Source organism: Kogia breviceps, chromosome 10, assembly GCF_026419965.1.
Source record: "Kogia breviceps isolate mKogBre1 chromosome 10, mKogBre1 haplotype 1, whole genome shotgun sequence".
Taxonomy (NCBI): Eukaryota; Metazoa; Chordata; class Mammalia; order Artiodactyla; family Physeteridae; genus Kogia; species Kogia breviceps.
Window position 1 is genome coordinate 84,818,692 of NC_081319.1, and position 27,091 is coordinate 84,845,782.

At 53.2% G+C, this 27,091-nt stretch overlaps 3 protein-coding genes and 2 long non-coding RNA genes across 23 annotated transcripts in view; 2 read left to right on the top strand and 3 right to left on the bottom strand.

The window, feature by feature from the left end:
* Positions 1 to 1,301: 1,301 nt before the first annotated feature.
* On the bottom strand, positions 1,302 to 13,009 carry VARS2 (valyl-tRNA synthetase 2, mitochondrial). Of its 2 annotated transcripts, XM_059075170.2 has the most exons (30): positions 12,842 to 13,009; positions 12,144 to 12,371; positions 11,929 to 12,010; positions 11,712 to 11,812; positions 11,299 to 11,420; positions 10,860 to 10,926; positions 10,670 to 10,767; positions 10,040 to 10,121; positions 9,750 to 9,869; positions 9,181 to 9,292; positions 8,344 to 8,432; positions 7,738 to 7,828; positions 7,471 to 7,598; positions 7,250 to 7,353; positions 6,981 to 7,062; positions 6,586 to 6,662; positions 6,430 to 6,505; positions 6,037 to 6,142; positions 5,748 to 5,818; positions 5,495 to 5,620; positions 5,172 to 5,276; positions 4,946 to 5,014; positions 4,743 to 4,821; positions 4,495 to 4,622; positions 4,210 to 4,362; positions 3,210 to 3,416; positions 2,403 to 2,514; positions 2,082 to 2,257; positions 1,768 to 1,896; positions 1,302 to 1,652 (listed from the first exon to the last, which is right to left on the bottom strand). In XM_059075170.2, exons 2-30 carry the CDS (start codon positions 12,342 to 12,344, stop codon positions 1,557 to 1,559), a joined length of 3,189 nt encoding a protein of 1,062 aa, XP_058931153.1. In that variant the 5' UTR covers positions 12,345 to 12,371; positions 12,842 to 13,009; the 3' UTR covers positions 1,302 to 1,556. The 2 variants fall into 2 exon arrangements, with proteins under 2 accessions (XP_058931153.1, XP_066862597.1); XM_067006496.1 differs by lacking the exon at positions 11,299 to 11,420.
* LOC136792018 (uncharacterized) lies at positions 6,131 to 13,763 on the top strand. Its single transcript, XR_010835120.1, has 4 exons — positions 6,131 to 6,453; positions 6,933 to 7,033; positions 8,947 to 9,032; positions 11,980 to 13,763. It is a non-coding gene; the product is annotated as an uncharacterized lncRNA (long non-coding RNA).
* Positions 13,112 to 18,709, bottom strand: GTF2H4 (general transcription factor IIH subunit 4). Its single transcript, XM_059075187.2, has 14 exons — positions 18,496 to 18,709; positions 17,716 to 17,858; positions 17,356 to 17,460; positions 16,872 to 17,003; positions 16,506 to 16,602; positions 16,322 to 16,410; positions 15,996 to 16,107; positions 15,781 to 15,849; positions 15,508 to 15,591; positions 15,131 to 15,263; positions 14,819 to 14,949; positions 14,125 to 14,172; positions 13,873 to 13,951; positions 13,112 to 13,403 (listed from the first exon to the last, which is right to left on the bottom strand). Exons 2-14 carry the CDS (start codon positions 17,853 to 17,855, stop codon positions 13,231 to 13,233), a joined length of 1,392 nt encoding a protein of 463 aa, XP_058931170.1. The 5' UTR covers positions 17,856 to 17,858; positions 18,496 to 18,709; the 3' UTR covers positions 13,112 to 13,230.
* Positions 18,438 to 27,091, top strand: part of LOC131763217 (uncharacterized) — a 42,882-nt gene continuing 34,228 nt past the window's right edge. The window contains exons 1-2 of the long non-coding RNA XR_010835121.1: positions 18,438 to 19,141; positions 19,373 to 19,483. This is a non-coding gene — a long non-coding RNA (uncharacterized lncRNA). The remainder of the gene's footprint in view (positions 19,142 to 19,372; positions 19,484 to 27,091) is intronic.
* Positions 23,459 to 27,091, bottom strand: part of DDR1 (discoidin domain receptor tyrosine kinase 1) — a 50,436-nt gene continuing 46,803 nt past the window's right edge. For all 18 annotated transcript variants that reach the window (XM_067006504.1, XM_067006506.1, XM_067006501.1 and 15 more), the window contains 6 exons: positions 26,716 to 26,960; positions 26,418 to 26,545; positions 25,989 to 26,204; positions 25,287 to 25,521; positions 24,566 to 24,715; positions 23,459 to 24,453 (listed from right to left, as the gene is read on the bottom strand). In XM_067006504.1, coding sequence (XP_066862605.1) covers positions 24,313 to 24,453; positions 24,566 to 24,715; positions 25,287 to 25,521; positions 25,989 to 26,204; positions 26,418 to 26,545; positions 26,716 to 26,960 — 1,115 coding nt within the window. In that variant the 3' untranslated portion in view covers positions 23,459 to 24,312. The remainder of the gene's footprint in view (positions 24,454 to 24,565; positions 24,716 to 25,286; positions 25,522 to 25,988; positions 26,205 to 26,417; positions 26,546 to 26,715; positions 26,961 to 27,091) is intronic.

The following is a 27,091-nucleotide window of genomic DNA, read 5'->3' on the forward strand; positions in this document are numbered from 1 at the left end:
GCACCCAAGTCCCCTACCTTATTTCACCCTTATCCCCCCTGGCATTTATGGCCTTCAGACACACTAGTTTATTTATTTACATGTGTTATTTCTGACTCTCCCCGCTAGAATGAAAGAACTACAGTGGCAGAGATATTTGTTTCATTCATTGATGAATCCAACAGTCCAGAATAGGGCCCAGCATATAATAGGTGCTCAAGAAATACTTGTTGAACTGGGGGAAGGGAAAAAGGAAGGTGCTCACTCCCTCCTTTTCCTTTCCCTCTGGGTGGGATGTGGATATAGTGGTGGGAGAAGATCTTAGACCCAGAGATGGGAAGTGTATCAAAATGTCAGGAAAGTAAGATCGAAAGGGGTTTGGGACTCTCTATCGCAGAGTCCTGCACTGCTTCTGCCCAGCCAAAGAAACACCCATCTCGTCTTAGCCATTATCTTTGTTGAGGTTTTTTTAAATAACTTTTATTTTTGAGTTGAAGTATAGTTGATTTACAATATTAGTTTCAGGTGTACAACACAGTGATTCAGTATTTTTATAGATTAGCCACTATTATCTTTAAAGCTTGGTTACAGCAGTTAGAAAACTTGCACCTAACTTACTGGGTTGAATCCCAGTTGACACTTTGGACTAGTTACTTTTATTCCCTGAGCACGTTTCTTCAACTCTAAAATGGAGCAAATATCCACCTCGTGAGGTTCTTGGGAGGATTAAATGGCACACAGAGGACCCAGCCCAGTACAGGCCCGCACATACTGTAGTTTCTCAGAGCTGCTGGACAGAATGTCACTTGGGTGTGGAAAGGGCAGACCCCTGAATTCCACCAATGAGACAAGGTGTTGGAAGTGGAGGTGGCTAGATGGGCATCTGCGCATGTGTATATCCCTGCCTGGGGCTGGGCGGTGTGTCCCTGGCACTCTGGTTTCAGGTACACAGAAGCAGGGGGGATCTCAATCCCCAGCACAACCTACAGCTCCCCCTAGGCCTGCAGGAAATCCCGGATCCTCTCAGAACCCTTGGCGAAGAAGGCCAAGAAGCAGAAGAGGAAGGGCCTGCAGAAGTCGGGCCATTGTCAGTAAGTGCAGGAAGTAGGTGGAAGCCAGGTCACTGTTCCCAGGCCCTACCGAGAGCTCCTCCTTCCTCCAGTGAGGGAGGCCCCGCCCAGCACCCACACTCCCACTGTGGCCCAGAACCCAGCGCTAAGAGGCCACCCGCCTCTCTCCCAGACCAAAGTGTCAGGGAACAATCAAGAGGTGGAAAGTCACCGCTGGGGGAAAGAGGGACAAAAGGACCACGAGCAGACATGTTTGGGTTTTTAAGTTTATCTGAATTTCCTCATTCCTAAACTTCCAGGTGGGACTGCATAGGAGGGAGGCTGGGGCAAAAACGTGAGCGTCTAGAGAACACCCAGTCACTCTGACCAAAGCAGTCTGATTCCTCATTGACGAAGGAGGGAACTGGACCACATGGTCTTTGAGGCTCCACGGCACCATGACAGCTGCCGAATCTGTCCTCAAAGGCGGGTCTGGGATGGAGGAAAGCTACCAGGGATGGTTAGAGCTCAAAGCTCCCCAGGGCTGGGAGACACATCCATCAAGTGCTGGAGGTGAGAGGCCGCCTTGTCCAGTTTTGACAGTTCCAACTGGAGGGAAGAAAGCTGGGCAAGGAGAGAAGCAGGTGAGGATCGAGGTAGAGCCTCCCCCCACCACCCTGTCCCCAGCCCACATTCCCTTAGGAAGTCAGGCATCCTGGGTGGCCTGCCGCAGCCTCACCCTCTGCTGCCTCTGAGTCTCTCCCTCTCCCTCTGATGGGGTCCGGGCTATGAGGCCATCAAGCTGCTTCTGCAACTTGTGTCTTCGGGCAGCAAGCCGAGGTAGGTGGGTCTGGGGGTCTACCAGGCCCTGTGGAAAAACAGAGAGTAGGCTCAGACATCTGCAGTCCATCCAGCATGCCCTTCCCCCCATTCTAAGATCCCTCCTCACTTTTTTTTTTTTGCCCCCCCTCACTTTTATAGAACCCGCCCCTTGCCCTCCTCCCAACATCCTTTTCAACCCCACCCCTCCCTCCTCCAGTCTCCTCTGGTCACCTGCAGCTCCATGTAGACCTGAACGGTGTCACTGAGAGCGGCCTGGGCCCAGCCCGAGGGAGCTGCTGCAGCTGGGGGTAGAAGGCCCACGGCCCCACAGTGGCCCAGGGTGCGCAGGGGCTCCAGGAAGGCCTCAAAGAGGCCCTGCTCTCCTGGCTCTGAGCTCTGCAGCAGCACTGGGGAGGAAAGGAAACTGTCAGGGTCAAGAGATCAGCTCCTCATCCTGCACCTCCCAACTCTGGGCTCTGTCCTCCAGGCTCCCCCTCTTCCCCACCAGCCCCTCCTGTCTGCAGAGACTCAGGAGCCCAGGGCCCGCCTCACCTCGGGGCCGGGCCTTGGTGAGCTGGTACGTGGCGCGGAGAGCCCTCAACGCCTGCACAGCCTCCTGGACCCGGGAGAAGTGCCGCTCCAGCTCGGGCTGGTGCCAGCGCTCCTGGAGATGGGCACCCAGAGTCGGTAAGCGGGCACCTGGAAGACTCGGTCTCAACTCTCCTGGCTCTAACCTCCACCCGCCCACCCCTATCTCCTGAGAGCAATGATCTGCTCTCTCCACCACACACATAATTCACCACCTCAAGGAATGGAACATGGCAAAAACCGCAGTGTCATCTAAGAAAGTCTCAGATGATCGCTGGTTAATGTCTGTTTAGTCGCTCTGACTGGAGATGACAAACAACCAAAAATCAGAATTTAAAAGGTATTATTCAAAACTCACAAAACCAAGTAAGTAAAAAAGAAATTGAGTTAAACTTTAGAATTATTTTTTGGGTGAGTTTGTAGCATTTTATCCTTCTCAAGTTATTAAAGCTTAAAACTAAGATTTTGGGGATATCCTATCACTAACAACTAATCTCATCACAACCATGACATGTACTATTACTAACCGATACACAGTCGCACAGCTAGTGTCAGTCTGGTGACAACATCCTACTCTAACCACTTGCTAATACTGCCCCCAACATCCTGGAGTTATCCCAGCCCTACAGGAACAATCCATCCTCCGAAAGACTCCACGGCAAAATACAGACCACCACTGTCGATGACCCCACAGCAGCAAGCCCTTCTAGAAGACTGCTCCCCAAGCCTTTACCAGAAGTCCCACTCCAAGACTCCATGGACGCGACTCACCAAGCTGCGGGCACTGGGGTAGGGGGCAACACAGATGCTGGGGGCAGGGGCACCACCAGGCCTGGGGGGCAGCCTCTGCCAGAGCTCTTCAGCCAGGAAGGGCATCAGCGGGGCGAGAAGGCGGAGACCAACGTCAGCACAGGAGAACAGGACCTGAAGAGGCCCCGGGGGGTGGGGCAAGTGCAACAGCACAGGCTTCACAGTCTCCTAGGGAAGAGGCCAAGGGGTCAGGGGACGTCCATGGCCATGTCCTTCTTCCACACGCTTGCCGCCCTACCAGTGGGGATGTTGTGGGTAAACACGGGCAGGAGCATCCAGCATCTCTGAGACCATCAACTGTCCCTGGACACAGTGTGGAGCGTGTGACAATGGGAAATCTAGGGCAGGGACTCTTAGGGATGGGTGGGGAATAAAATTGTTAGGGAGGTTTGTGTTGTTTAGGATGGAAAGCACTGAGTTTTTTTTAATCAAAAAGAGACAGAAATTTTTTAAAAAGTTGAGAAACAGAAATCTAGGGCAGTGGTCCTGGGCCATCAGTGTCAGCATCACCTGGGACAAGAAATGAATATTCTTGCCAGCCACCCCCCAACCTGCTGGCTGAGCTGCTCTGGGGGTGGGACTGATACTCTGCGGTTAACAAGCCCTCCCTCTGACAGAAGCCCTTGGTCTAAAGACTCCTACTCTTCCTCCCTGTCTGCTCTCAGCTCCCAGCCTGCCTGGGGTCCAAACTCAGCAATCACAGGGACTAAAAAAAATCTCCATCTGCCTCCCAATCCTGCTTTGTCAGACTTGGATTTCTAGAAATCTCCCCTCCTCCTCCTCTCTCTTCTGGAGACAGGTAGGAAACAGTGCCCGGGCCAGTCCCAGGGAAGAGGGGAATTAGGATTTCCCCATCTCATCTGTCTTCCTGTCTGGAGGGAAGAATTAGGAACCCAGTTCAGAGCTCTCTGCCAGGGGACAGGAAGCAGGTCTGCAGGGGGAATGCCCTTGCCTCACTCACCAAGTAGACGTCACAGAGATTGTGAAGCCAGAAGTGGTGCAGGGCGTGGGTGACGAGCGCGAGCTCGCGGGTGAGGAAGCCCCGCTCGCAGTCCCGGGCAGTGCGGGCCAGGCAGCTGAGGATCCAGGCGTCCATGGGGGAGGCAGGGGACAGCTGCGGGCAGAAGGGGCTTCAGGGTGGGACAGCTTGACTCCCACTGTGCTGCCTCCTCTCCTTCTAGACGCCTCCACCAAGCCTCAGATGTCAGACTACCCAGCTCCCAAGCACCCCTTCTTTCTCTCTTACCTCCTCTGCAGGCTGGGGTATGAATTTCTCCCCAAGAGCATTCAGGATAAAGCGCAGGGCATTCCAGATCTTATTGCAGAAATGTCTGAAGCTCAGGACCTCAGAGACAGACAGGTGCAAGTCGCCCCCTGGGAGGGAGAGACAGGACGGAGCGTGCACTGGTGGTGGCTGCATGGGGAGTCCTTGGCCCTGCCCTGCCCTGCCCCACTGCACAGGGGCCACCGCAGGCTGCCCTCGCCTGGGCTTACCCAGGGCCCCATGGGAGCACAGGGCGAATCTCAGGGCATCTGTCCCACACTCGGGGATCCCATGAGGGAAGTCCTTTCTCTGCAAACAGAAAGAGAAGAGGGGTGGCAGCTGCCTATGAGGCTGCAGGGCCAGAAGCTGGGTTGAAGAGGAAACCAGTGGCCACGAGCTAGAGGCTGGGATGGGTCAGACACTGGCGACTCACCTGTGCTGAGGCCGCGATCACCAGCTCTGCGGGGTCCAAGTTCCCATCCCTCAGCTTCTCCTGCAGCACCTGGGGTGGGTGAGTAATTCACTGACCTCAGTGGAAGACCCTGCCCCTACAAGGGTCCTGCCTACTGACCCTCCCAGCTCCAGCCCACCCTGCCGGCCCCTCCCCTGCCTTCCTCTCTCCTGAAAACCTCATCCCTCTTCGGGCCCTTCATCCTGACCTGCAGCTCCACCCCACTGATGATGTCCCGTGGGTCCAGCACATTCCCCAGCGATTTGCTCATCTTCCGGCCCTGCCTGTCCCGAACCATGGAGTGCAGCAACACCTGGGGGCATGGAGGGGGTCAGCAGAGGGGGGCCTGGAGAGCTTTCCCCTGGAGGATCCCCTGGCTGTCCTCCAGGCTTTAGGGGTTAGGCTGGGAAGTGAATCAGGACAAAGGAACTGGGAACACAGAAAACCCCACATTAGGGGTTAGAATGGACAACAAGGCTTGGGGAAGACTGAGGAGTCACAGAGACGGGCAGGGCACCAAAGGGCCGTTACCTTGCTGAAGGGGAGCTGCCCTGTGAGCTGGGTCCCCAACATGACCATGCGGCCCACCCAGAACAGCAAGAGGTCACTGCCCGTTTCCAAAAGTGACAGGGGGTAGAAACGAGCCAGGTCTGGGGTCTAGGAGAAGAAGATAAGCAGTGAGAGGCCTAAGCCCAGGGCCTCCAGCTCTTCTTGAGACTCTCTGGGGGCCTGAGGGCCACTTCCTCATCCCCACCTTTACTCTCTTCCTCTGAACCCACCTCACCTCTTGGGGCCAGCCCAGGGCAGAAAAGGGGAAAAGAGCCGAGGAGAACCAGGTATCCAGGACATCGGGGTCTGGGAAACAGAATAGGGAATGGGAACAATTGGAACCTCAGCTTCAGAACCTCAGCCCACTGCTACCCACCTTTCCAACCCAAGCCCCACCCACAGAGACCAGGGATCAAGCCCTCTGCCCCATTCCCAGCTTTCCCGACCCTACCTTCTCTACCTCAGTACCTGCTCCCTCAAACACCCAGACGCCCTCCCCTGCCCTCCCCAGCTCCGGTACCCACCCCTCTCCAGGGTCAGCTCCGCCCCTGGTCTCCCTGTCATTTCTGCAGCTACTTCTCTGGCCTCAGCCTCTGTCCGCCCGACCACCCAACAGTCCTTCGTGTCGCCCTGCAGAAGTAAGGAGTAGGAAAGAGTGAGGAAGAACAGCACCTGACAGGCGTGAAACACCACTGAGTTTTCATGTTCTCAGGTGGTCTGAGAATGGCCGGCACCCTCTGGTGGTGAGATGAAGAATCGCCAGCTCAGGAGCTCTGATCGCACAACAGATGTTTACATGACCAAGACCAGAAAGCACAGCAAAGGCAGGGAGCTGGGACGGCACTGAAGTCCTCGGACTCCTGTGCTAAGGCTCTTTCAGCCACACCCAGCCCTCCCTTCCTCTTCTTCCTACCAACCTGTGTGTGCTCCTCTACAACCAGGTAGGCTGGAATCTGATGACCCCACCACAGCTGCCGGGAGACACACCAGTCCCTGCCGGGAGGACACGAGTGATTTCCTAGCATAACCAGTGGGCCCTCTCCCCATCTCCTGAGAGCCCCCCTTCTCCTTACCCAGTGTGGGAAAACCAGTGCTGCCAGTTCTTCTGGTGGAAGGAGGGACTGAGCTCCAGGGCCCCTGACTCCACAGCCTGGAGGGAAAGGACCTTTAGACGGTGCTTCCCTACCTGCACCCCTCAACCACCCAAGAATGGGACAAGTGGTCTCTGAAGTGGTTCTAAAACTCAGGAAGAACCTCCCAAGCCTCCTGAGAAGATTGTGGGCTTGAGTGAGGATGCAAGCCAGCCCTTTCTGGGCACCAGGCCTCCACCCCCACAGCTCTCCTCTCAACGAGCACAGCTAGAGAGGTCTGCGGGGCAAAAGGGCCCCTAGCCTCCCTGTTTCTTCATTCCACTGCTCAGGGAGTCCCCCGGCCCAGGCCCCAGGCCCTCCTCACACTGCAGCCTCACCTTGGCAGCTCTGTCCCCCATTTCCCGGCAGCGGACAAACCACTGGCTCTTCGGTAGGTATTCTACCACATCCCCGGAACGGCTGAAAGGTACACAGGACCCGACTACGTGCCAGGCCCTCAAGCGCTGAGGATACAGCAGCAAACAACACTGACACAGAGCCCGTATTCTAGCATAAGGGGTACACAGCTCATCCTGCGGTCACTCTTAAGCTTCATCCATTCCCATCTGGGGGTGGTCCCTACGGAAAGGAGTGAAAATGGGGTTACCTGCAAATGGGCAGCACCATAGGGTGGTCCTGGAATCCCCGGAACAGGCCCCGTTCCCTCAGTGCTGACAGAATCTTTTCCCGGGCCACAAATCGGTGAAGACCCTGGGGAAAAGCAGCAACAGGGAAGCTTAAAGGCTGCTAGGAAAACAAGAAAGTGGGAGAGGGGAGATGGGGCAGAGGGTGCCCCCAAAGGACGGGGTATCACTGAGTTGGTACTACCTGCAGCCAGTCCCCGCAGAGGGAGGTCATCGTCCCATCCTCCGCAATGACACTCAGGGGGCTCAAGCCGTGTCGGGCCCCCAGCTCAGCATCAGCAGGGCTGTGAGCTGGAGTCACCTTCACTGCCCCTAGGGGAGCAGAACTGATGTAAGCACTGAACCCTGACCTTGGCTTTTCCAGATGTATCGTCATCACCCACGCTACCCTATCCCTCCCTCTTGTCCCCCAGGAGCCCTGACTTCCTCCCTCTCCCCTGCCCCCACTCACCTGTGCCCAGGTGTGGCTGAACAGCACAGTCTGTGATAAGGGGGAGAAGCTGCCCCGTCAAGGGATGACAAAGTTGTCGTCCATGTAGATGCTGAAGGGAAGGGAGAGGGATCAAGGACAGGCACGTGTGTGGGATGGAAGGGTCTGGGGTGGGCATGAGAACCCTGGGAAGATAAGGGTGAAATCCAGGAGGTAAAGAGCCAGAGCAGGGCTCGGTTAACTTTTTCTTAAGGGGCCAGAGTATAAATATTTTAAGCTTTACAGGCCAAGAGGCAAATTCAGTCTCTGTACAAAAACTCCACTCTGCCACCATGACCGAGTTAGATAATACATGATGTGGCTGCAGACGATACAGAGGGAACGAGGGTGGCTCGTACAAAAACAGGCAGCAGGTGGATCTGGCCCACGGGCCATAGTTTGTCAGCCCCTGAGCTGAAGTGTAACATCAGGAAGAGAAGGGAGGAGACTCAGAGCCACTGGAGAACTGAGATAAGGGAAATTTTAGGAAAAGGAAGAGAAAGCGGAAAGGAGGAGCTGCCATTCTAAAAGGAAGGGAAGAGGATGGGGTTGGGAAGGCCATGTGGCAGAGAGCGCGCTGTGTATTACTGTGTATCGGGAGTCATCGGGATGGACGGCCACAGCCACGTCTCCAGGCAACGTCTCTGGCCTCGTGGTTCCTACCACGACCTCTGCATCTGAAGACAAAATTCAAGCACTTTAAAGTTGGTCCTCGCCCTCACCCCACACTCCTGACAAAGCTAAAGCCAGGAGAACTGGCAAAGGGAGGGGACAGGGATGGTCAAATTGAGCAGGCCCCCAGGAGTAACTAGAGAAAACTAAGACCAGTGTCTACAGGAGGCTGAGGTTTCCCCCAAGCTAATGACCAGAGGCCTGAGGGGGTGTCTGGTGCTGCGGAATTCCTCAATAACTTGCTTGCGAGACAAGGACAAAATGTTAATAAATACAACTAGAATCCTTGGTTGGTGCATAGAGGACATGGGGTTCTCGGTGCCCTGATCATAAATGCTGTGCATTCTTTGGGGCAAGCAGCAGCCCCTCCTACAAGAAACCTCCTCTGACTATTCCAGCTCATCTATCTTCCCCTTCTCCAAACTCTTGGGAACACTTATTGTTCAAACCACACTTCAGAACTGATCTTTTAAAGAAAAAAAAAAAAAAAAAAAAGAACTGATCTTTTGTCTCTTCCAGGGGTAGCAGCCTCCTGCAGAATTATGCTAAGCTCCCACAGGACAGTGACCACGTGCACTTTTCTTACATGGCCCAGGATGCCCAGGGTGAGTGCCCATGAGGACGCAACACTACCAAGGTTCCTTATGTCATGTGGGAGACAGGCTGGTGGGTTCCCTCCATCAGCCCAACATGGGCTTGAGAAAACAGGGGAGGCAGAGGCAAGTGGGTGACCTGTCCGAGGACTACCCTCACCAGACTCTCCATCCACGGGGAAGGCCACGGAAAAGAGGAGGCCAAAAGACACAGGGGTGGGGGAGTCAGGCAACCGAAGCTCCGTGCAGCCAGGGAGGGGCCGGCTCTCCACCTGGAGGCGTGGAAAAAGCAGGGTCAGAGAGCAGCCTTTCTGCAAGGCTTGCACCCGGCTTCCCACCTCCATTCATCCACGGCCCCGCCTCCCTGCAACCCATCTAAAAGCCACTCGGAGGGTTCAGGAGCCACCTCCCTTCCCTCACCTAGTCCTTGTGCAGCCACAGTTACAGAAAATATTCACCAAGCACTGAAACCACGCACAGGTGTTGTGCCGAGCACCTTCCAGGAGTTCTCATTGAATTCTCACAACACCCCCATGACACAGGCATTTCCATCACCCCTAATTTACAGACTGAGGAGACTGAGGCTGACAGAAGCTAACAGCCTGCCAGGAGCCACACAGCTGGGAGGTGGCCAGACTCAGATGTGAATCCAGGCAGTCTGGCTCCGAAGTCCAAGCTCTCCCCCTGCCTCAGAGCTCTCACAAACCCTCCTCTCCTTCTCTGCCTCACCTCAATATCCGAGATGGCAGAGCGTAAAGCGCATGACCAGTTGACAAGCTGCCGGTTCCGGTACAACAACCCAGCCTTGTAGAGCCGCACGAAAGCTTCTGTCACAGCCACTGAGGAGCCCTAGAATGATCTGAGTGTCCACATCCAACCGCTTCTTCTCAGCCCATCACCCCACTCAGGGACCCAGGCATCCCACCCTGCTACCCCAACACACACAGCAACGCGCCTCCCTGCACAGAGCTCTAAACACCTCCCCGACACCCACAGGGACCACGGCAAGGAACACTCACGGCATCCATAGTAAAACACTCTCGGTCCCAGTCCAGGGAGGCCCCCAGCACTCGGAGCTGCTCACATATCTCTCCACCTTTCCTGGAGTGAATACGGCATTGGTTTAGCCTCTAGAAGCTAATGGACACAGACAAACCCAGTATGGGGCCTTCTATGAAACTGAAAGAAGCATAAAGTTCTACAGTAACAGGGGAAGGGACAGCCGATTTGTGAGAAACCCAAAAAAGCTTTACAGAGAAGATGGCATATGTTAACAGACCTGGAAGAAAGAGGGGAATTTCAGGTGGATGGAAAGTGGGAAAGGCTGAGGAGAGATGATGAAATCTAAGCAAGGGAAAATGGGATAAATAGAAGGAAAAACATACATATACACACATATATATATACATACATATACACAAGTATCTACATTTTAACATATACAATACACACACACACACACACACACACACACACACACACACAGCTTGGAGACCCCACCAAATGCTAAGGGGCTTCAGAGGTTAAGTCACCACAGGAAGTTAGGACTGAATGGAAAAAACCTTGACTACATGTTAGGAGAGAGGGGCTGCGAAGCCAGGACCCAAACATGCTGTCTCAGCCCCTCCAGTCCTGCCCACCATACTCACTCCTCCTTCCACTTCCACACCTCCCTAAGGAAGTCTTCCCGGCTCAGCTCGTGTCTCCTCACTCCTCGCTCCTTCCACAGCTGTTTCTCCACCACAGCCTACAGCAAGATGAGGGGGCAAACAGAGAATCAGGTTGCTTTGGGGGAAAAACTCTTTTACCCAAGAAAAGGAAAAGTGGCAAAAGACATACTTGAGTAGCAATCCCTGCATGATCTGATCCAGGGACCCACAGCACCTGATCCCCACGCATCCGGTGCCTGCAAAAGAAATACCGTCATGGGACTTCCCTGGTGGCGCAGTGGTTAAGACTCTGCGCTCCCAATGCAGGGGGCTGGGGTTTGATCCCTGGTCAGGGAACTAGATCCCACATACATGCCACGAGTAAAAGTTCGCGTGCCGCAACTAAGGAGCTGGCGAGTGCAACTAAGGAGCCTGCGCGCCGCAACTAAGGAGCCCACCTGCCGCAACTAAGACCCGGAGCAACCAAATAAATAAATAAAATATTTTTAAAAAGAAAAGAGAAGAAAAACCCTCACAGGAATCCCTGGTCTTACATGTTTGTTTATCCTCACTCCTTCCCACTTTCTCCTTCCCCTCCAAGAACTCAAGCAGCTCCATTCCCATCTCACCAGCGCACAAGGGCGTCCTGTATGGCTACGGTCAGCGCATGCCCAATATGCAGGGAGCCCGTGACATTGGGGGGTGGAATACACATGGAAAAGGTCTCCCGTGTGGCCTGGGGCAGCCTGGCCTAGAGGAAGGGAAAGTCAGAGGGCAAGAGAGGGCTGCATGTTCCCTGGGGAAATAGCACACTCTGGTGTCTCCAAGGCAGAAAGAACTGCAGGAAAAACAGTCGGGCAAATAACAGGGAAGGGGAAAACCTGTGGACACCTTGGAGACACCAGAGGGAGAAGGCAAGCTCTCCCTGCTTTTGGCAGCCTCTGCAATGTGGCTGGTTGTGAGCTCCAGACTCATGCCCACCAACCTCATGGGCCATTCTGCCCTGAGGACCGTTTAGCACCCCTCCCTACCAGGTACTAACCTGATATTCTGGTTTGAAGAAGCCCTCTCGCACCCACCAAGGGTACCAGGAAGCCTCAACATATTGGGGACTGTATGCAGGAGGCAGGGGCCGGGAGACATCTATGGAGGAAGAGGAGAGCTCCACTAACTCCTGAGTTTCGTTCCCAGGTTGCATTTCAGCAGACCAAATCGGCAACCAAAATGTGAGGGAAAAGGCCTTCAAGTGTCCTAGTTACCTTTCTTTTCACCATGTTCCGTGGGGATTTCATACAACACTATCTCCTTAGGGGTCCAGGCCTTACTGGATTCTGCAGGTGACTGCGGAGAGGAGGAACCAGAAGCGGGGATGCAATTCGAATATACCCCAGGTATCTGGAATCCAGCCAGTCTCTCCTCCAGCTCCCTCCCAAGATTTCTCAGAGAACCAAGGACAAGCTGTCTGATGCCTAACCTTGCTCTTCTGGGTGATTCCAGCCTCCAGCGCCGCCTGCTTCTGTCGCAGGCGCTTCTGTTTGGCTTCACGGTTCCTCTGGGAGATGGCTGATCCATTGGGCTCTGACTGGCTGGAAAGGGGATGGGACCTGGGGAGTCCCCTTGAGGGCCTCAACCCCCAGAGTGGTGGTCGAAAAGAGGCCAGAGGCAAATGAGGCATCGGGAGTACTTGGAAAGGGGCCAAGGTCTGTTCCAGAGAGAGCACATTAGGAAGTTAGGGGGGTGAGGGAGGGTCACACCTCCCCAAATCACATCCTCCTCCTTATTCTCTGCCTCCCTCCAAGCACTGATCTGTTATTTTAAGTATGTATCCCATCCCTCACAACCGTTTCTCTGTGAGGACTAGACTGCAAGGTGTCGACAGGGCTCTTCCGGGACAGGGTAGGACTCTCAGGCCCTCAACCTACTCATCTGCGACGGGGGGGTACCGCGGACACAGAGGAGGCGAAAGGACTCAGGGATTCTGGCAGATGATGGACATTAGCGCTCCCGAGAGCCAGCAAGGAGTCCCGCCAGTTACTACTTGTCCGCCTGCCCCAGAGGCCATCCGCACTGCCCCCAGCCAGCGCGTGCCAGGCCCTCCCGCCCGTCCAGCCGCCTGGGTCCTGAACATGCAGCACCTCTCACTCCCCGAAGGCCGGCCCATCGCGCGCTCACCCGGTGAGCCCGCCGCTATTCCAGGGCTTCCCGCGGCTGCGGGCGATTGAGGCGGCGGCGGCAGGCGCTCGAGCACTAGCTAACTGGACCCCGGAACTTGACTCGCGGTCACCGCGGCGCTGGGAGGCGGGTCCCCACCCGGGCGCATGCGCGGTATCTGGCCTCGGCCCCACCTCCTTCCCCTCCAGGTCCAATGGCTGTCGACGCGGAGCGGAGGGTGTTCTCCGCGGAGCGGGGTAGCCTCTCGGGGAGGCGCCAGGGGCTGCGTGGTTCATTTTCACAACTTTATTAAACAAGAAGAGTCCCGACGTGTGAATAGAAAAACTCCTGAGATCCAAGGCCGCGCCCGCCTCCAGGCGGCCCGCCCTCCCGGGTCCAGTCCCTCACTCTCAGGAGTTGTGCTTCTGCCGCTTCCAGAAGCGCTTGACGTCGCCGTGCCCGGCCGGGGTCACCACCATGAGCCGCTTGGCCGAGTTCTCGAACACCAGAACGCCCAGCTCCCGAGCGTGGGCCAGCAGCAGCTCAAAGTCCACTTGCGACAGGAACTGGTTATACAGGACGCCTGGGGTCCGCAGGTCAGGAGCGACGGGGAGAGAGAGAGGAGGTGAGAACCTGAGGCGCGGAGCCCCTGGGTGGCAGCCTCAGGGCAGCGGTCTGGGCTTGCCATCCACCACGTTTAAATACTAATCTATGTTTGCCTCCTCCAGGGCTCATCCTAACACTAGGGTGATCCAGCCATATTCAGGAAAGCAATATAATACAATAAGAAGACCCATTAATGCTTACCAAAACCAGAAAAATTACTATGAATTATTCCTCCCAATTTCCCTCTTCTGGCTAAATCCAAATTGCACTGATTTGAGACAATTTATTTACTGCCACTGACTCACCCCAAAACAAAAAGTGCATGCGTTTACCAGCTCATGCAGTAAACAAAAAGTAAAACGCATAAATAGCTTTTTCAGTTCATCAAGACTGAATTGTCCTTCCTCTGGCCAGTGACCTAGAATCAACCGCCAAAAGCCACTCACCTTCGGTGAACCGGAGTCTGTCCCTTTCCAGCTCCCACAGCCGAATCTGGTCCGTGATGGTGGGGGGGAGCACAGGTGTCTGCAGGGGCAAGGGATGGCTGTAAGATTCAGGAATACTACTCCAGACAACCCTAGCCCTCCACTCATTCCCCAGATTTGGGTGCCCCTTTCTCTTTTCCATCACTTCATCGCCAGGTGCCAAGGGCTGTCAGCCTCCAGCAGCTGTCTGTACCTCCAGTCTCCTGTTTGTACCTGTTTAAGCATCACTGGGTGGGCCCTTGTCCTTAGGAAATGGATGATCTAGGAAAACAGACAAGAACTGAGATCAAGGGCTTAAGAAAGCAGGAAAGCTACCTAAGCTGTCACCTAATGTCACTGAATATCAACTGTTTAAAAACTCATGGGCGCATGCCTGTCAACAGTTCAACCCATCCCAGTTTAGCTGTTGTCCCAAGGTGTTGTTCCCACTGGTGATGTCTGCTACTCCTTCTTTGACACATCTGTCCTTTCCATAGTCTTGTTTTTGGTTTTTTTATCTTTAAAATAACAGCAACTATTATTTTTGAGCACTTACTGCATGGCAGGCTCTGAGCTAAATGCTTTACCTTTATTTCACTGACTCCTTCCAACAGCCCTATGAGGTGAGAATGCTCATTATTTCCATTTTCCAGATGAGGAAACTGAGACTCAGAGAAGAGAAACAGCTAGGCCATCTATGCAGCTAGGAAGTGGTGGTGTCCTTCTTCCGTGTCTTTTCCCCTCGACAGTTTACCTATTCCCACACCTAGAGCCTTGATTTCTTGTGTGCCTGATGCTCAAACATAGACAACTCACCACCACCTACTGTAACAGACCCCACGCTAGCCTTCCATGAGGTGACCACCCTGTACCCCACAGGCCAGGTGCAGCCTTTCTTCCCACCTGCACCTTCCCCAAGAGGCGATACCTGTTGGGCTGTGATGCCACTAGCAATGGCCTGCTGCACACTCTCCCGGGTCACCTGTGCCACCACCATGTTGGGGAAGCGATAGAGCATCTCAGAGAAAAGGGCAATGAGGGCGATCTGCAGCTCCGACTCTGACCCAAGGATAGGAAGACAGGATTAGGAGGCTCCTCCACACCCAGAGCTCAAGACTCAGGGAGCTCTGTAAACCACCAAGTTTACATGACCAGAAACCGGCAGTCCCTCCTCCTTCTTTCACCCTTCCCCACTCCCCTCCCCAGCCTGCTCTCCCAGGGGCCCTCTGTCCAGCCTCACCCGTGTAGGCATACAGCCGGTAATTGGTTTCCACGACAATGAACCCAGGCTGATGCGCAGTGCCCCCAGCCCCAGAAACACCCGACGAGAGGTTGATGGCCAGTCGCGTGGGGTAGTAACGCCGAGATTTCCTCTGGAAAGGAGAAGGGAAAGGCAATAGGCCCTCTCTCTGGCATCACTGCCCTTCATCTTCCTCCTCAGACATTATAGATTCCTTCCAGTGCACAGAACCTCAACTCCCAATTTCTCTCCCGAGGGACCCAAGCATTCAGTCCTGGCAACTGCTTCCTGCCTCCCGAGACCCCATTCCTTTTTAAGGCCAAGGCACCATACCACCCTGCCTCTTCCCTAGAAGCCATGTGTCTGGGTTCTCATACCTTCCTCTGGAAAACAAGCCCAAACTCACGCAGATGTTGCAGGAAGTTCAACAGAGAATCACTCATACCTTCCACAGAGTAATCCTAGGGAAGAGAGATGGCCAGCTGGGGTCCAAAACACATCTCATCCTCGCTTTCCCAACCCCATACACTCACTCCCTTTTTTCCCATCTTTGTTCATTCTTATCTTTCACTGTATTGCCCCATAATCTCATTTCCCTTTCCCATCTCTCTACTCTTTTCCCATCTTGCCCATCCAAGCCCCCAGCTTACCTTGCCCAGAGTAGAGAAGCTGAGTTGGAAGAGAAAGGAGAGAATCTCCACTAGGTCCATGCCCCGACTCTAGGGAGGAATGGGCAGAGACAAAGGGGGAGGGATGGGAGGGAGGAAATGAGAAAAAATCAGGGAACAGAGTCTATGGGCAGCAGTCTCTCAGTGGGTCCTGGGAAGAGCAGAGCATGCCAGCAGGCAGCTCCTGACCTGCTCACCTGCGCTGTCTGCAGGTACTGCAACATAAAGTACCAGAGCTGGGCCGGGGTGTCCAGCAACAGGAACTGGAAGCCGGCAGAGGTAATGCAGGGTGGCTCTCCAGGTTCAGCACTAGAGACAGAGAGGGCCCATGGCAGAGGTGTGCAGAGAAAGGCCACCATCCCACCTATGTAATCACATTTTTTGGGGTTTATCTCTGGCCGTACTCTGCTCAGCTCTCCTTTTACAGTCAACCCTCTGCAATCCTGACCCGATGTGGACACTCAATTTAGCAGGGACCCAAGGAGATGGCAAAACAGAGCCGCTGTACCTCTGGCTTCCTCACCTCTTCATGAGCCCAGCCTGGCTAAGGAGCTGAGCCAAGTCCTGGCTGACGGCTGCGCTGGGGGATCCCACCATGAAGTGCAGGACCACCTGAGGAACGGAAGAGAACAGAGAGTTGGATGCCTCTAAAGGCCGTGGGAAGTAGGAGCACAAGCAGAGACACACACAGAGTCCCAAGTCCTCACCTCCCATCGCTCCTCGGCATACTTGTCAAGTGAGGGGACATCCCGGGCGTGCTTGTCTGGTCCCAGCTGACTTGTGTCATCAGACCAGGCCTTGCCCCTATGCCAGGACGGCTGAGAGTAAGGAACCCTGCCTGTGTTCCCCACCCACCCTTCTGCCCTCTTTCCACCTTCGTCCCCAGGGGCCATGAGTGGGAGACATTTCCTACACCATGTAGCTATGTCTGGTCCAACTTATTCCTAAAGGAGCTTCCAAAGTAGAGCTCACAAGCTTCCAGAGAGGCCCCCTCAGGCGCTTCCCTTCCAGCAGTTTAATGAGCAGTTTAATCACTATTGCCCCTGCCTAGCTTAGGAAAAGGTGTGACATACCCACCCAGAAGGGCAATGCGGAGGTTTTGGCGGAATATGGGGTTGAGGATGAGGCCCTGGAGACCACCAGGGAGCAGCTGGGTGTGCCAGATACGGAGGCCGCTCAGCAGCCCCGTGCTTTCCTCCTGAGCTCTGGAACAGAAGCAAAGAGGTGAGGGGGATGTCTGGAGAACAGAAAGAAGGAGACCCATAAAGGCTTCCATTTTTGCCTGTTCTGAACTGGTGATCCTTAGAACACTGTTTCACAGAGATCAGTGTCTTCTTAAGGCAAATTTCTTTACTGTAACACCTACCAGAGCCTTTTTATAGACCTCACAACTCTCCAAGAGGCAAAATACAGTAAACGGAATTTCCCAAAACGTGCTTAATTACAAGTTTTGTGGTGTTCCCATCAATATTTCCTGGAAGTGTCCCAAGAACAGCAGTTTGGGAAACCTGGCTATTGAGAAATTTGTATCTGGCTGAGAATGCCGGAGACACTCACTTGCTGAATTCCTTCTTCACCCACAGGGCTACAGCAGCTTGTGGCAAAGGCTGCTCCAGAAAGAGCATCCGCATCACCCAGTTCTTAGCCAAAGATGGGAGCTCCCTGTAAGGCAGGAGAGGGAAAATGTTAATATCAGAGCTGCCTGAGAACTGCATCCCTGCTCTCAATGGCCTCAAACACCTCACCTCACCCCCGACACTTTCACCAGTCTTGCTGCCCCCACTACCTCCATCTGGTTTGGCACACTTCAATCTCCAAGCCCACCAGGGCTAAGCTTCTACCCACGAGAACTTATTCCAGTCTGCAGGCCTTATTACATTTCCCCACCATGGTCCCTGCCATGAAGGGGGTCCTCACCTGAAGACAGCCAGACAGGTGGCAGGGTGCCCATACAATCGGTCCAATACCCCAGGGCTCAGGCTCCCTAGGAATTCCTGCAGATTCTTGCATTGTAGGTGTACTCGATTCAGTCCACCCCTGGAAGGGGTGCTCTCCATCACCTGAGAGGTGCAAGTGTTAGCGTTCCACCACAGTCCATGCCAGTGTTGCCCCTCACCTTTCTCACTCCGGCTCCAGAGCCACTGGCCCCCACAAAAACGCATCTTTTCTATGGTTTCCTTTTTCATGTCACTCATCTCCTCTTGTTTCTCCCAAACCTGACCAACCTCCCCTCTTTCCTGCCTCCTCGCCCCACGGCTGGCCTCAACTCCAGTCTTCTCTAAATTTCTAGATGGCAGAATTGTTAACTGTCCCATATTTGCAAACTTTGTATTTCAGTGACTGGTCTCATTTTTACCTAAGCAGTGACAAAGAGACTTGTTGGAGCCCAACCCTCTCTCCCTTCTATCTCTCCTGGTCTGAGCAGCCTGTAAGCTCCAAATCTGTCCGTTCTTCCCATCTATTTCTTGGCCCCATTTCTCGTGCTGGGCACGGCAATAACTACCTTACTCCTCCATGTCTCCCAAATCCAATTCCACCTCCTTCCTCTTCCCGCCCCCAAGACTACTTCACCCCATTCAGCCTGACCCACACCGCTTGATCTCCTAACTTGTCCCCTACCTTCCTCCCAGTCCTCGCCTCTCATTCAACTCTCTCCCTCTTATACCTCCGCCACCGCTTCTCTCCCAGCCCCCTTACCACTCAGTGTCGATCCTCCCTCGTGCACACCAAGTCTCGTCGCTTAAGCGGAGCCAATGTCTCTCATTGGCTCCGGGGAATAGGGGAAAGGATGGCGGAAAATGAGAGAAAAAAATGGGAGAGGGACGAAGGATTTCACCGACAGGAGACCAGAGTGGAGGATTCAGAAAAGAAGGGAAGGAGTGAAGAAGCCGGGAGGACAAGAATCGGCGCTGCGCTCGCGCGCCGCAGGGCATACTGGGAATTGGAGTCTTGTCTTGCCCCACCCGGGAGCAAGCTGAAGCGCGACTGACTACAACTCCCAAAAGGCACCGCGGGGAAGCCTAGAGGGGAGAGACTAGCTTTTACTTGAGAAAGTCGGGGGCACCAGAGGTTGGGCCGCTTTGTTCCGCGTCGATCTCCACACTCTCGGCCAACGGCAAATCTAACCGACCTGAGCTGGAGTGGGGATGCTGGGAGTAGAAGTGCCCTGAGAGCTCCCTGGCGGAGGTGCAGAAGAGACATGGTGGTGAGGCGCTTGGGTTTGGAGACGCACGAAACTGGGTTCTTTCAGCTCAGTTGCTCCGCGTGAAATTGAAATAATGCACTTTCCAGAGCGTTTTCTCGAATTAGGAGTTAATTCGATCCAGTGCGCCTTCCTCTGCACGTAAGTACTCAATAAATCTTGTCACGTCCTCCATGCTTCCACCCACCTCCCTATCTCCCGTTTAATTAGAAGATCCTAATAAATGCAGTTTTAAAAAGAAACCAATTGTTTGGTCTGATTTGATTTGTGAAACTACTGCGGGGTAAGGAAAGGGAACGTCTTCAGCCAAAGCCAGAGCTACACGTTTCCCCACATCCCTATAAGGCAAGTTTTGTTATTCCCACTTTGCAGACTAGAAGACGGAAGCTCAATGAGATTAAGAAATTTGCCCACGGTCAGACAGCTAGAAAGTGCCCGAACTGGGAGTTGAAGTTCATTTGCCAGTGACCAGGAATCAAAATGGTAAGAACTAAGACTTTGTTATACTTTGTAGCCCACCCATGCTTGTTTTGTTGTTCCGTTTCTTTAACAATGTTTAAAATCCTCAAAGAATGACACAAAACTGACAAAGCTTCTTTATGGCAAACGTTGAGTAAGGTTAAAAGACAAATTACAATCTGGGAAGAAATATTTGATAAAATAGAGAAAATACAAAGAGCTCTTATAAAGCAATAAGAAAAAAACAACACAGTAGAAATATTAAGAAATAACAGGCAATAAACAGAAGAAATACAAGTGCCTTGTAACCAAATGAAGAAACTCTAACTTCATTCTTAATTAAGGAAAAGTAAGTTAAAGAAATAATTAAAAAGTCCAATTAGAAAAAAAACAAAAAAAAGGATTGACAACCTCATTGTTGGCTTGAGTATACATGAGCACTTAACCATACTCATATATTTTTTCACACTCATATTTTTTTTCATACTCATGTATTTTTGTGGAGGGTTGACATAGGCACACCTTTCTAAGGGTAATTTGGCGGTATGTACCAGTGATTTTTTTTTTTTTTTTTCTTTTTGTGGTACGCGGGCCTCTCACTGTTGTGGCCTCTCCCGTTGAGGAGCACAGGCTCCTGACGCACAGGCTCAGCGGCCACGGCTCACGGGCCCAGCCGCTCCGCGGCCCCGGACCGGGGCACGAACCCGTGTCCCCTGTATCGGCAGGCGGATTCTCAACCACTGCGCCACCAGGGAAGCCCTATACCAGTGATTTTAATGTAATTACCCTTTGACCTAGCAACTCCCCCATTAGGAAAGTGGCATACTGAAATTCTGCCACATGGGTACAAAGATATACATGCAAAGATGTTTATTGAAGTGTTTGTTGTTGTAGCATGAAAACAATGGAAACAGTCCAAATGGCCGTCATTGGGAGCTGGTTCTATAAAATGTGGGTCATTGCAATGTAGAATACTGGGCAACGCTTGCAGAGGAGGTCACTGCACACTGGCCTGAGCTATGTACCACCTATCATGACGGGGACAAGAGCAGATTACAAAATGGCATACCTAATCCAGTGCCATCTCTGTAAAAGAAGCTTTTATGTGTGTGTTAAACTCAAACAGGCCATATGCTTCATTTTGACTAGAGCAAGCAAGGGGGAGCTGGGCAGACTGGTCACGCTTCCCTACAGTGTAGGGAAAACTAGGGCTACGCTGTCCAGAACAGGAGCTGCTAGTCACCTGTGGCTATTTAAATTTAAATTAACTGAAATAAAATTTTCAATTCAGTTCCTTGGTCACATTAGCCCCATTTCAAATACTCAACAGCTACATGTGGCTAGTGGCTACCTATTGGACAGTGCAGATATAGACCATTTCCATGATCACAGAGTTCTCTTGGAGAGCCCTGCCCTAAGGGATGCAAGGTGTCTGATGTCAGGCTGAGCACAGGCTGAGATCCTGGAACTGGCCTTCAGAAAGAAAATCAGCCTGGGCTCCTAGGAGCTGAGATTGTGGAAAGAGCTCCCTGACATAGGGCTATCCACCCTGTGCTTGAAAACTTCCTGTGTTGGGTAATGGAGAGCTCATGCCCTCCTCCCCTCGGGTAGCATCCTGGAGAGAAAGAACAGAGCCAGGAGCTGAGGTGCTGGCTGTGCTGCCTTGGGTATGTTGCTAACCTAACTAGAGAGGTTTTCTTCTCTGTGAAATGGCAATAAGTTTAACTACTTCCTGTGTTGTATTAAATAAGATACAATATGTAATAAGTATGGTACCTGGCACAGAGAGGGTGCTCAGTAAATAGCATCATCATTTTGTAAAAAACCAGCCAAACAAAGAACAAGTAAATTCGCACCTGTAGTAGGTCCTAAAAAGAAGAGAGTCATGTGCTCAGAGAGCATCAAGGGCATTTGACCTGGTCAGGCAAGTCAGGGAAGGTTGCTGAAGGACCAGCAGGAGTTAACAAAGCAAAAACAGCAGGGAATTATGTTCCAGGTGGAGGAATAGCAAGCTATAAATGCCATGTGGCAGGAAGGACTGAGTCCATTGGAGGGACTGAAAGAAGGCCAGTGGTGCACAAAGGGGGAGGAGGGGCAAACTTGGCCAAGAAGATGTTCTTTTTTTGTGTGTGTGTGGTACGTGGGCCTCTCCCGTTGCGGAGCACAGGCTCCGGATGTGCAGGCCCAGCGGCCATGGCTCACGGGCCCAGCCACTCTGGCATGTGGGATCTTCCCGGACCGGGGCATGAACCCGTGTCCCCTGCAATGGCAGGTGGACTCTCAACCACTGTGCCACCAGGGAAGCCCGAAGATGTTCTTTATTTTAAGGTCAATGGGAAGCCATTAAAGGGTTTAGAATAAAGGAGTGGGGTCAGATTTGTGTGTTTAAAGATCACACTGGCTGTAGGGCTGTAAACAAACCAGAGAGGAACAGAAACAGATCCTGGGAGACTACTGCAGTGGTCCAAGCAAGATGGAGTGTGCTCCGATGGGGATGGAGACAGAAATGATGAATTTAAGGGAAATATGGAATCAAAGGCAACAGAGCTTCTTGATAGACTGGACTTCGGAGGTGAGCGTAAGGGAGAAGGGGTGTCAATGATGATGCCCAGGTTTCTGGCTTGTGCAGCTGAGCTGCCATTCACTGAGTCAGAGAGCCATGGAGGAGCAGCAGGTTTGAACATGCTGAGACTGAAATTCAAATGAACCCTAGGTGGTTGTGCAGGTCTAGAGCTTAAGAGTTCTAAGCTCAGAAATTTGGGAGTTCTAGGCTCACTGCCATGGCTTCTTTTGCTCACTATTCTGGGTTCTGGCCTCTAAACTATTGTCTTGTCAGTGCTTGTCTTAAATTGTGGGTCACAGTGGTCTGACCTGTGTAGGTTCCAGCAGGACTGACCTGTGACCTGGAACCCCAAGGGCCTGTCAGTACAACCGAAGATTAAATTATCTTTATTGTCATCCTCATTATCCAGTTGGCTCATTTTGTAAATGTCATCACCTGAGACCCCAGGGTCTTTATTTCACATGAACTGCCATCAATATGGGTCTGCCTTTTCCCATACTTGCAACTGATTTTTTTTTTTCATTACAACCAAATTTGAACTCTGTTAAATGTTTTCTTGGCACCTGTGGCTCATCCTTCCAAGCCTCTGAGGTAATTTAGGGTCTTGGCTTGGCTTTCAAACAATTCACATCTATTTGTTATTTGAACACTTGATCAGTCTAATACAGGGATTCTTCTCCTGGGACTTCCAGACCCTGGGGTACAGGCAGTGGGAGAGGGTTTCCTAGAATTTGGGCAAGAAGAGAATTACATCTCTATTTTTATTAACCTCTAACTGAAATTTAGCATTTCCTCCAAGTATGACTATGAGCAAAACCCCCAGTATATCCGCAGTACCTGTGACTTGTCACTAACAGACACCACAGCTATTCTCATATCCCACTATAGCTGGAGAAATCTCAGAATATCATTTATGCTCATTACTTTTTGAAAATATCAATAATTATTACACCTGCTACTAGGTCTTATTATTAAATATATTTAAAAGAAGCACATATGTTACTATATCATTTTTTTAACATTTTGGTAAATGCTTTGATTTCCTGTTATATATGTGTAATCATAATTGTATATTTTTTATATATGAAATTTTATATATATATATGAAATATTTTTAAACGGGTTTTAAAACATAATTCTGAGGAATCAGTAGACCTCTCCACACTGCCAAAGGGGTCCATGGGTCAGACAAGGTTAGGACCTCTGGCCTAATCCACCTCCTTCCAGGCCTCCTGCAGAGCTCCATATTCATGTGGGACCTTAGGTCCCACAGGCGAGGGCCTGGCTTATGCAGAAACAGAACGCTATGCTGGGAAAAACACATGTTAGGAAATGGAATGGGAAGAAGAGGGAAAGAGAGGGGAAGGAAGAAAGGAAATGGGTTTGGGGGGGCAGGAGGCAGATTTCACCAAAACCCCAAGAAACCCACTCGTAGCTGTGGAAAACTCAACCTTTATTATTACCTGCCTAGTGCAGGGGATTAAAATAGCATTGAGCTAGATCCATATATTAGTGTAAAAATCTGTGTCTCTCCCCCCCCAAAAATGTACAAACCCCAAGTGATTATAGAAAAAACAATGTGGCAGCTACCATAGAGATGTCCAACCCCAGGGCCCCGGCCATTGCTCTCTTTCCCCCCTAATCCCAATACTTATTCCACAGAAACATACAGGCTTAGAGAAGTTCTACCTACAACAGGGCAGGTGGGAAGTGGGGAGGCTGGGGGGGGGTAGGGATCATCCCCAAGTCCAGTGTTTCACAGGACAGAGGAGGGAGGCCAAAGCTGAGGGCAATCCCAGGAAGAGGCACAAGGGAACCCCTTTCTCCCTTTCTTGTCCTCCTCACTCCCCAGATTCTCAGCCAGTGGGGTCCAGTGTGTGACGGAGAGAGAGAGAGAGGCTGGGGGCAACAGCCTTTTCTCCAGGTACCAGTGTTGTCCAGGGGGGCCCAGGTGCTCCAATGGGCCAGGTCCAGTGTCTGCCCTATATTTTCTCCCACCTCCCCCAAAAGATGGCTAGAGGAGGTCAGAGAGGATCCCATCCACAGGGCCAGCTGGGTGGGTGGCAGGGGCTTCTAAGAGAGGAGCAGGAAGCAGGCATGAGAGCATATCTGGGGAAGGGAGGGCATCAGCTCCCTGGCAGGCCCAGCCCACCTTCAGCCACACTGCCTCTCTCAGAGGTGAAGGGCGGTCAGGAGGGGGAATGGAGTGGGGTGCGCTTAGCTCCTCTTGTTTAGTGCCACTGGCCTCCCCTGAATCCTCCCTGAGGGAGGGGCGGCTGGGTGTTGTGATTCACACTGTGTTGAGCGCATCTTCTGCCAGGAACCGGTGCAGTTGGGAAAAGGGTGGTCGCTGCTCAGGCTCCCGGCTCCAGCACCGAAGCATCAGCTCATACAGGCCCAGCGGGCAGGCCGGGGGCCGGGACAGGTACACCTGCATTGTGGCAGCGTGGATGAAAGGCAGGCAAATGTTCTTTAGTCCCCAAGATGACAGGCTCTGGCCCTCCTGGACCCCCAGACCCATCTTCCCTCCCCTCTGCTCTGACCTGCCGGCCTTGGTCCCGGAAGAACTCCCCCGCGTTCTCGATGACTTGCTCATCGGTGAGCTGCCCAAAGGGCTGGGCCCTGCAGAGCATCAGCACCTCCCACAGGGTCACTCCAAAGGCCCACACGTCACTGGCAGTCGTGAACTTCCCCTGGTTCATGGATAAGGCAACAGAGGCAGAGAAAGGCATCAGTCAACAGAGACCCTCCTCCTCTCCCCCTGGGACCCCACATCCACTCAGCATCATCCTGATACCCACCTGACTCCCTCCCAACCCCCGGCACTCCACCCTCCTTAGCTGGCCCTCTTTCCCACTAAGCCTGCTCCTCTCCTCTGGCTCTGCCTTCTTTCTTGTGCTCTAGTCCTCTCCTCACCTCTTCCCGTTTCTACCCGTCCTTCCCCCCATTTTCTGGTCCTGACTCTCCCAACTCATCGCCTTCTATCTCTAGCCTCCTTATCTCTCTTTCTCTCTGCTACCCTGACTCCATCTCTCACACTCGCTCTTGGCTCCTGGACCCTTTCCAATCACACCATAACTCTGCTTTCTCCAGTCCCTTCAGTCAGAGGGAACCTTATAGAGCATTGGTCCAAACCCTCACTTCAGAGATGAGGAGAACTGCAGTCCAGGGAAGGCAAGTGACTGAATGAGATCCCAGAGCTTAAGTGGCAGCCAGTGCTCCCCTAACCGCCCCTCCCTTCCCGCCTCTCTCAGGGCCTCTCACCATGAGGATGCACTCCCAGGCCATCCACCGGATGGGCAGCACCGCCCGGCCCTGCACACGGTAATAGTCCCCGGCGTAGAGGTTCCGGCTCATGCCAAAGTCAGCGATTTTGATGGTGAAATTTTCCCCAACCAGGCAGTTCCTTGTGGCCAAGTCCCGATGCACAAAGTTGAGTGTGGCCAGATAGCGCATGCCCGAGGCAATCTGGGCCGCCACATGCAGCAGCATGGGGTAGCTGAGTGTGGAAGCCGACAGCAGCGGGTCATAGGGGCAGCCCTAGACTCATCCCCACCTCACAGATTCCTGGGAGATGAAGGACAGCCCTCTCCCCAGGACTGGGTTACCCCCTCCTCCTGGTGCGGAGATGGAAAGCCCTGGTGGAGGCCAGCGGGTAGGTGCCCACTCAGCCTTTCTTTAGCTCATCCGACCCCAGGGAGCTACCGCTTTTGTCATGCTCCACAATCTGGACTCGGGGACAGTGAGGGTGAGAGAGCACAGGGAAGTTCCTGACAGGGTCCAAGTCCCTTCACCACCCTCACTGTCGTAATCACCAGCCTTTCTGCCCCTCAAGTTCTAGATGAACATGGCCACGTGTGTCTCATGCCAGGCCCCCTCCCGGAACCTCTACCTGCCTGCCCACCCCATGTTCCCCCTTTCCCTCTAAGCTGGAGTGAGGGGAGCGGAGGAGACCCCCTGGTGTACCTGATGGTGGGCCCCTGGGCCGCCTCCCCATCTCTGTCCTCCTCCACTGCCTTGTCCTCTAGCTGGTGGGCACTGAGGAACTGGTTGAGGTCACCATTCTCCATGTAATCAGTTATCATGCAGAGGGGGTCGTCCTGCACACACACGCCCAGGAGCCGGATAATGTTTGGGTCCTTTAGCCTTGACATGATCTTCACCTCCTTCAGGAAATCATTCCTGGAGAAGCAGGGAGAAGGTGGTGGGACGCCGAGGGGCTGACCTGCAGCTTCCCTCCAGCTCCCACAAACCAGTGCCCCACTCCCAGACCTCTAGTCACTAGTCCCCAGACACTTCCCCACTGTTGGTCTCCACCATGTTTGTCTCTAGATCGCTCCCCTCTCTTCATCGCCTCCCCCCTCCCTTCTTCCAGATGCCATCCCTGGTCCTCACCTGGCATTCTTGGTGGCATCTGGCCGTAGGATCTTGACAGCTACCAGTAAAGGGTGTTCCTTATGCACACTAAGGGGGAAATCAAGACTGACCAGATCTTGAGGGTTCTCTACCTCACACAGGTGCACCTGGAGAAAGAAGGTGATTTGGTAGGGGGTCACAAGGTTCACCAAGGAGACATGGTCAACTGGGACAACACAGATGACGGTTTCCCAGCCAAGGGGGATGTTTGGGCATGGCATGAAGAGAGGCAGAGAGAGGCAGACACTGCTGATGGCTGGGCAGGAATCCTTCTTACCTCCCCAAACTGGCCCTCACCAAGCTTCTCCTTGAAGCGGAGCCTCGACCGAGGGAAATCCACTCTGGGGGGCCCATCCCCAGCTGCCCCTGGGGGCAGCGCAGGCACAGCATAGGTGTTGCCTCCAGTGACACCCTGCAGGGTGACAATGTCAGCCTCGGCATAATGGGGGACGCTGTTCTGGGGAGGTGGGGGCAGGAGCGGGGCACCCGGCTTCTCCGGCTCCATGTAGTCTCCACTGCAGGCTGGAGGATGAGGGAAAAGAAGACAGGACGAGGCATCAGGAACAGCCCCCGAGAGCCACGGTTCTCCACACCCCCGTCTCCCAGAGGTGCCCCGTCTCCCAGGTGGGTGAGAGACTGGGTCTACCCTCCTC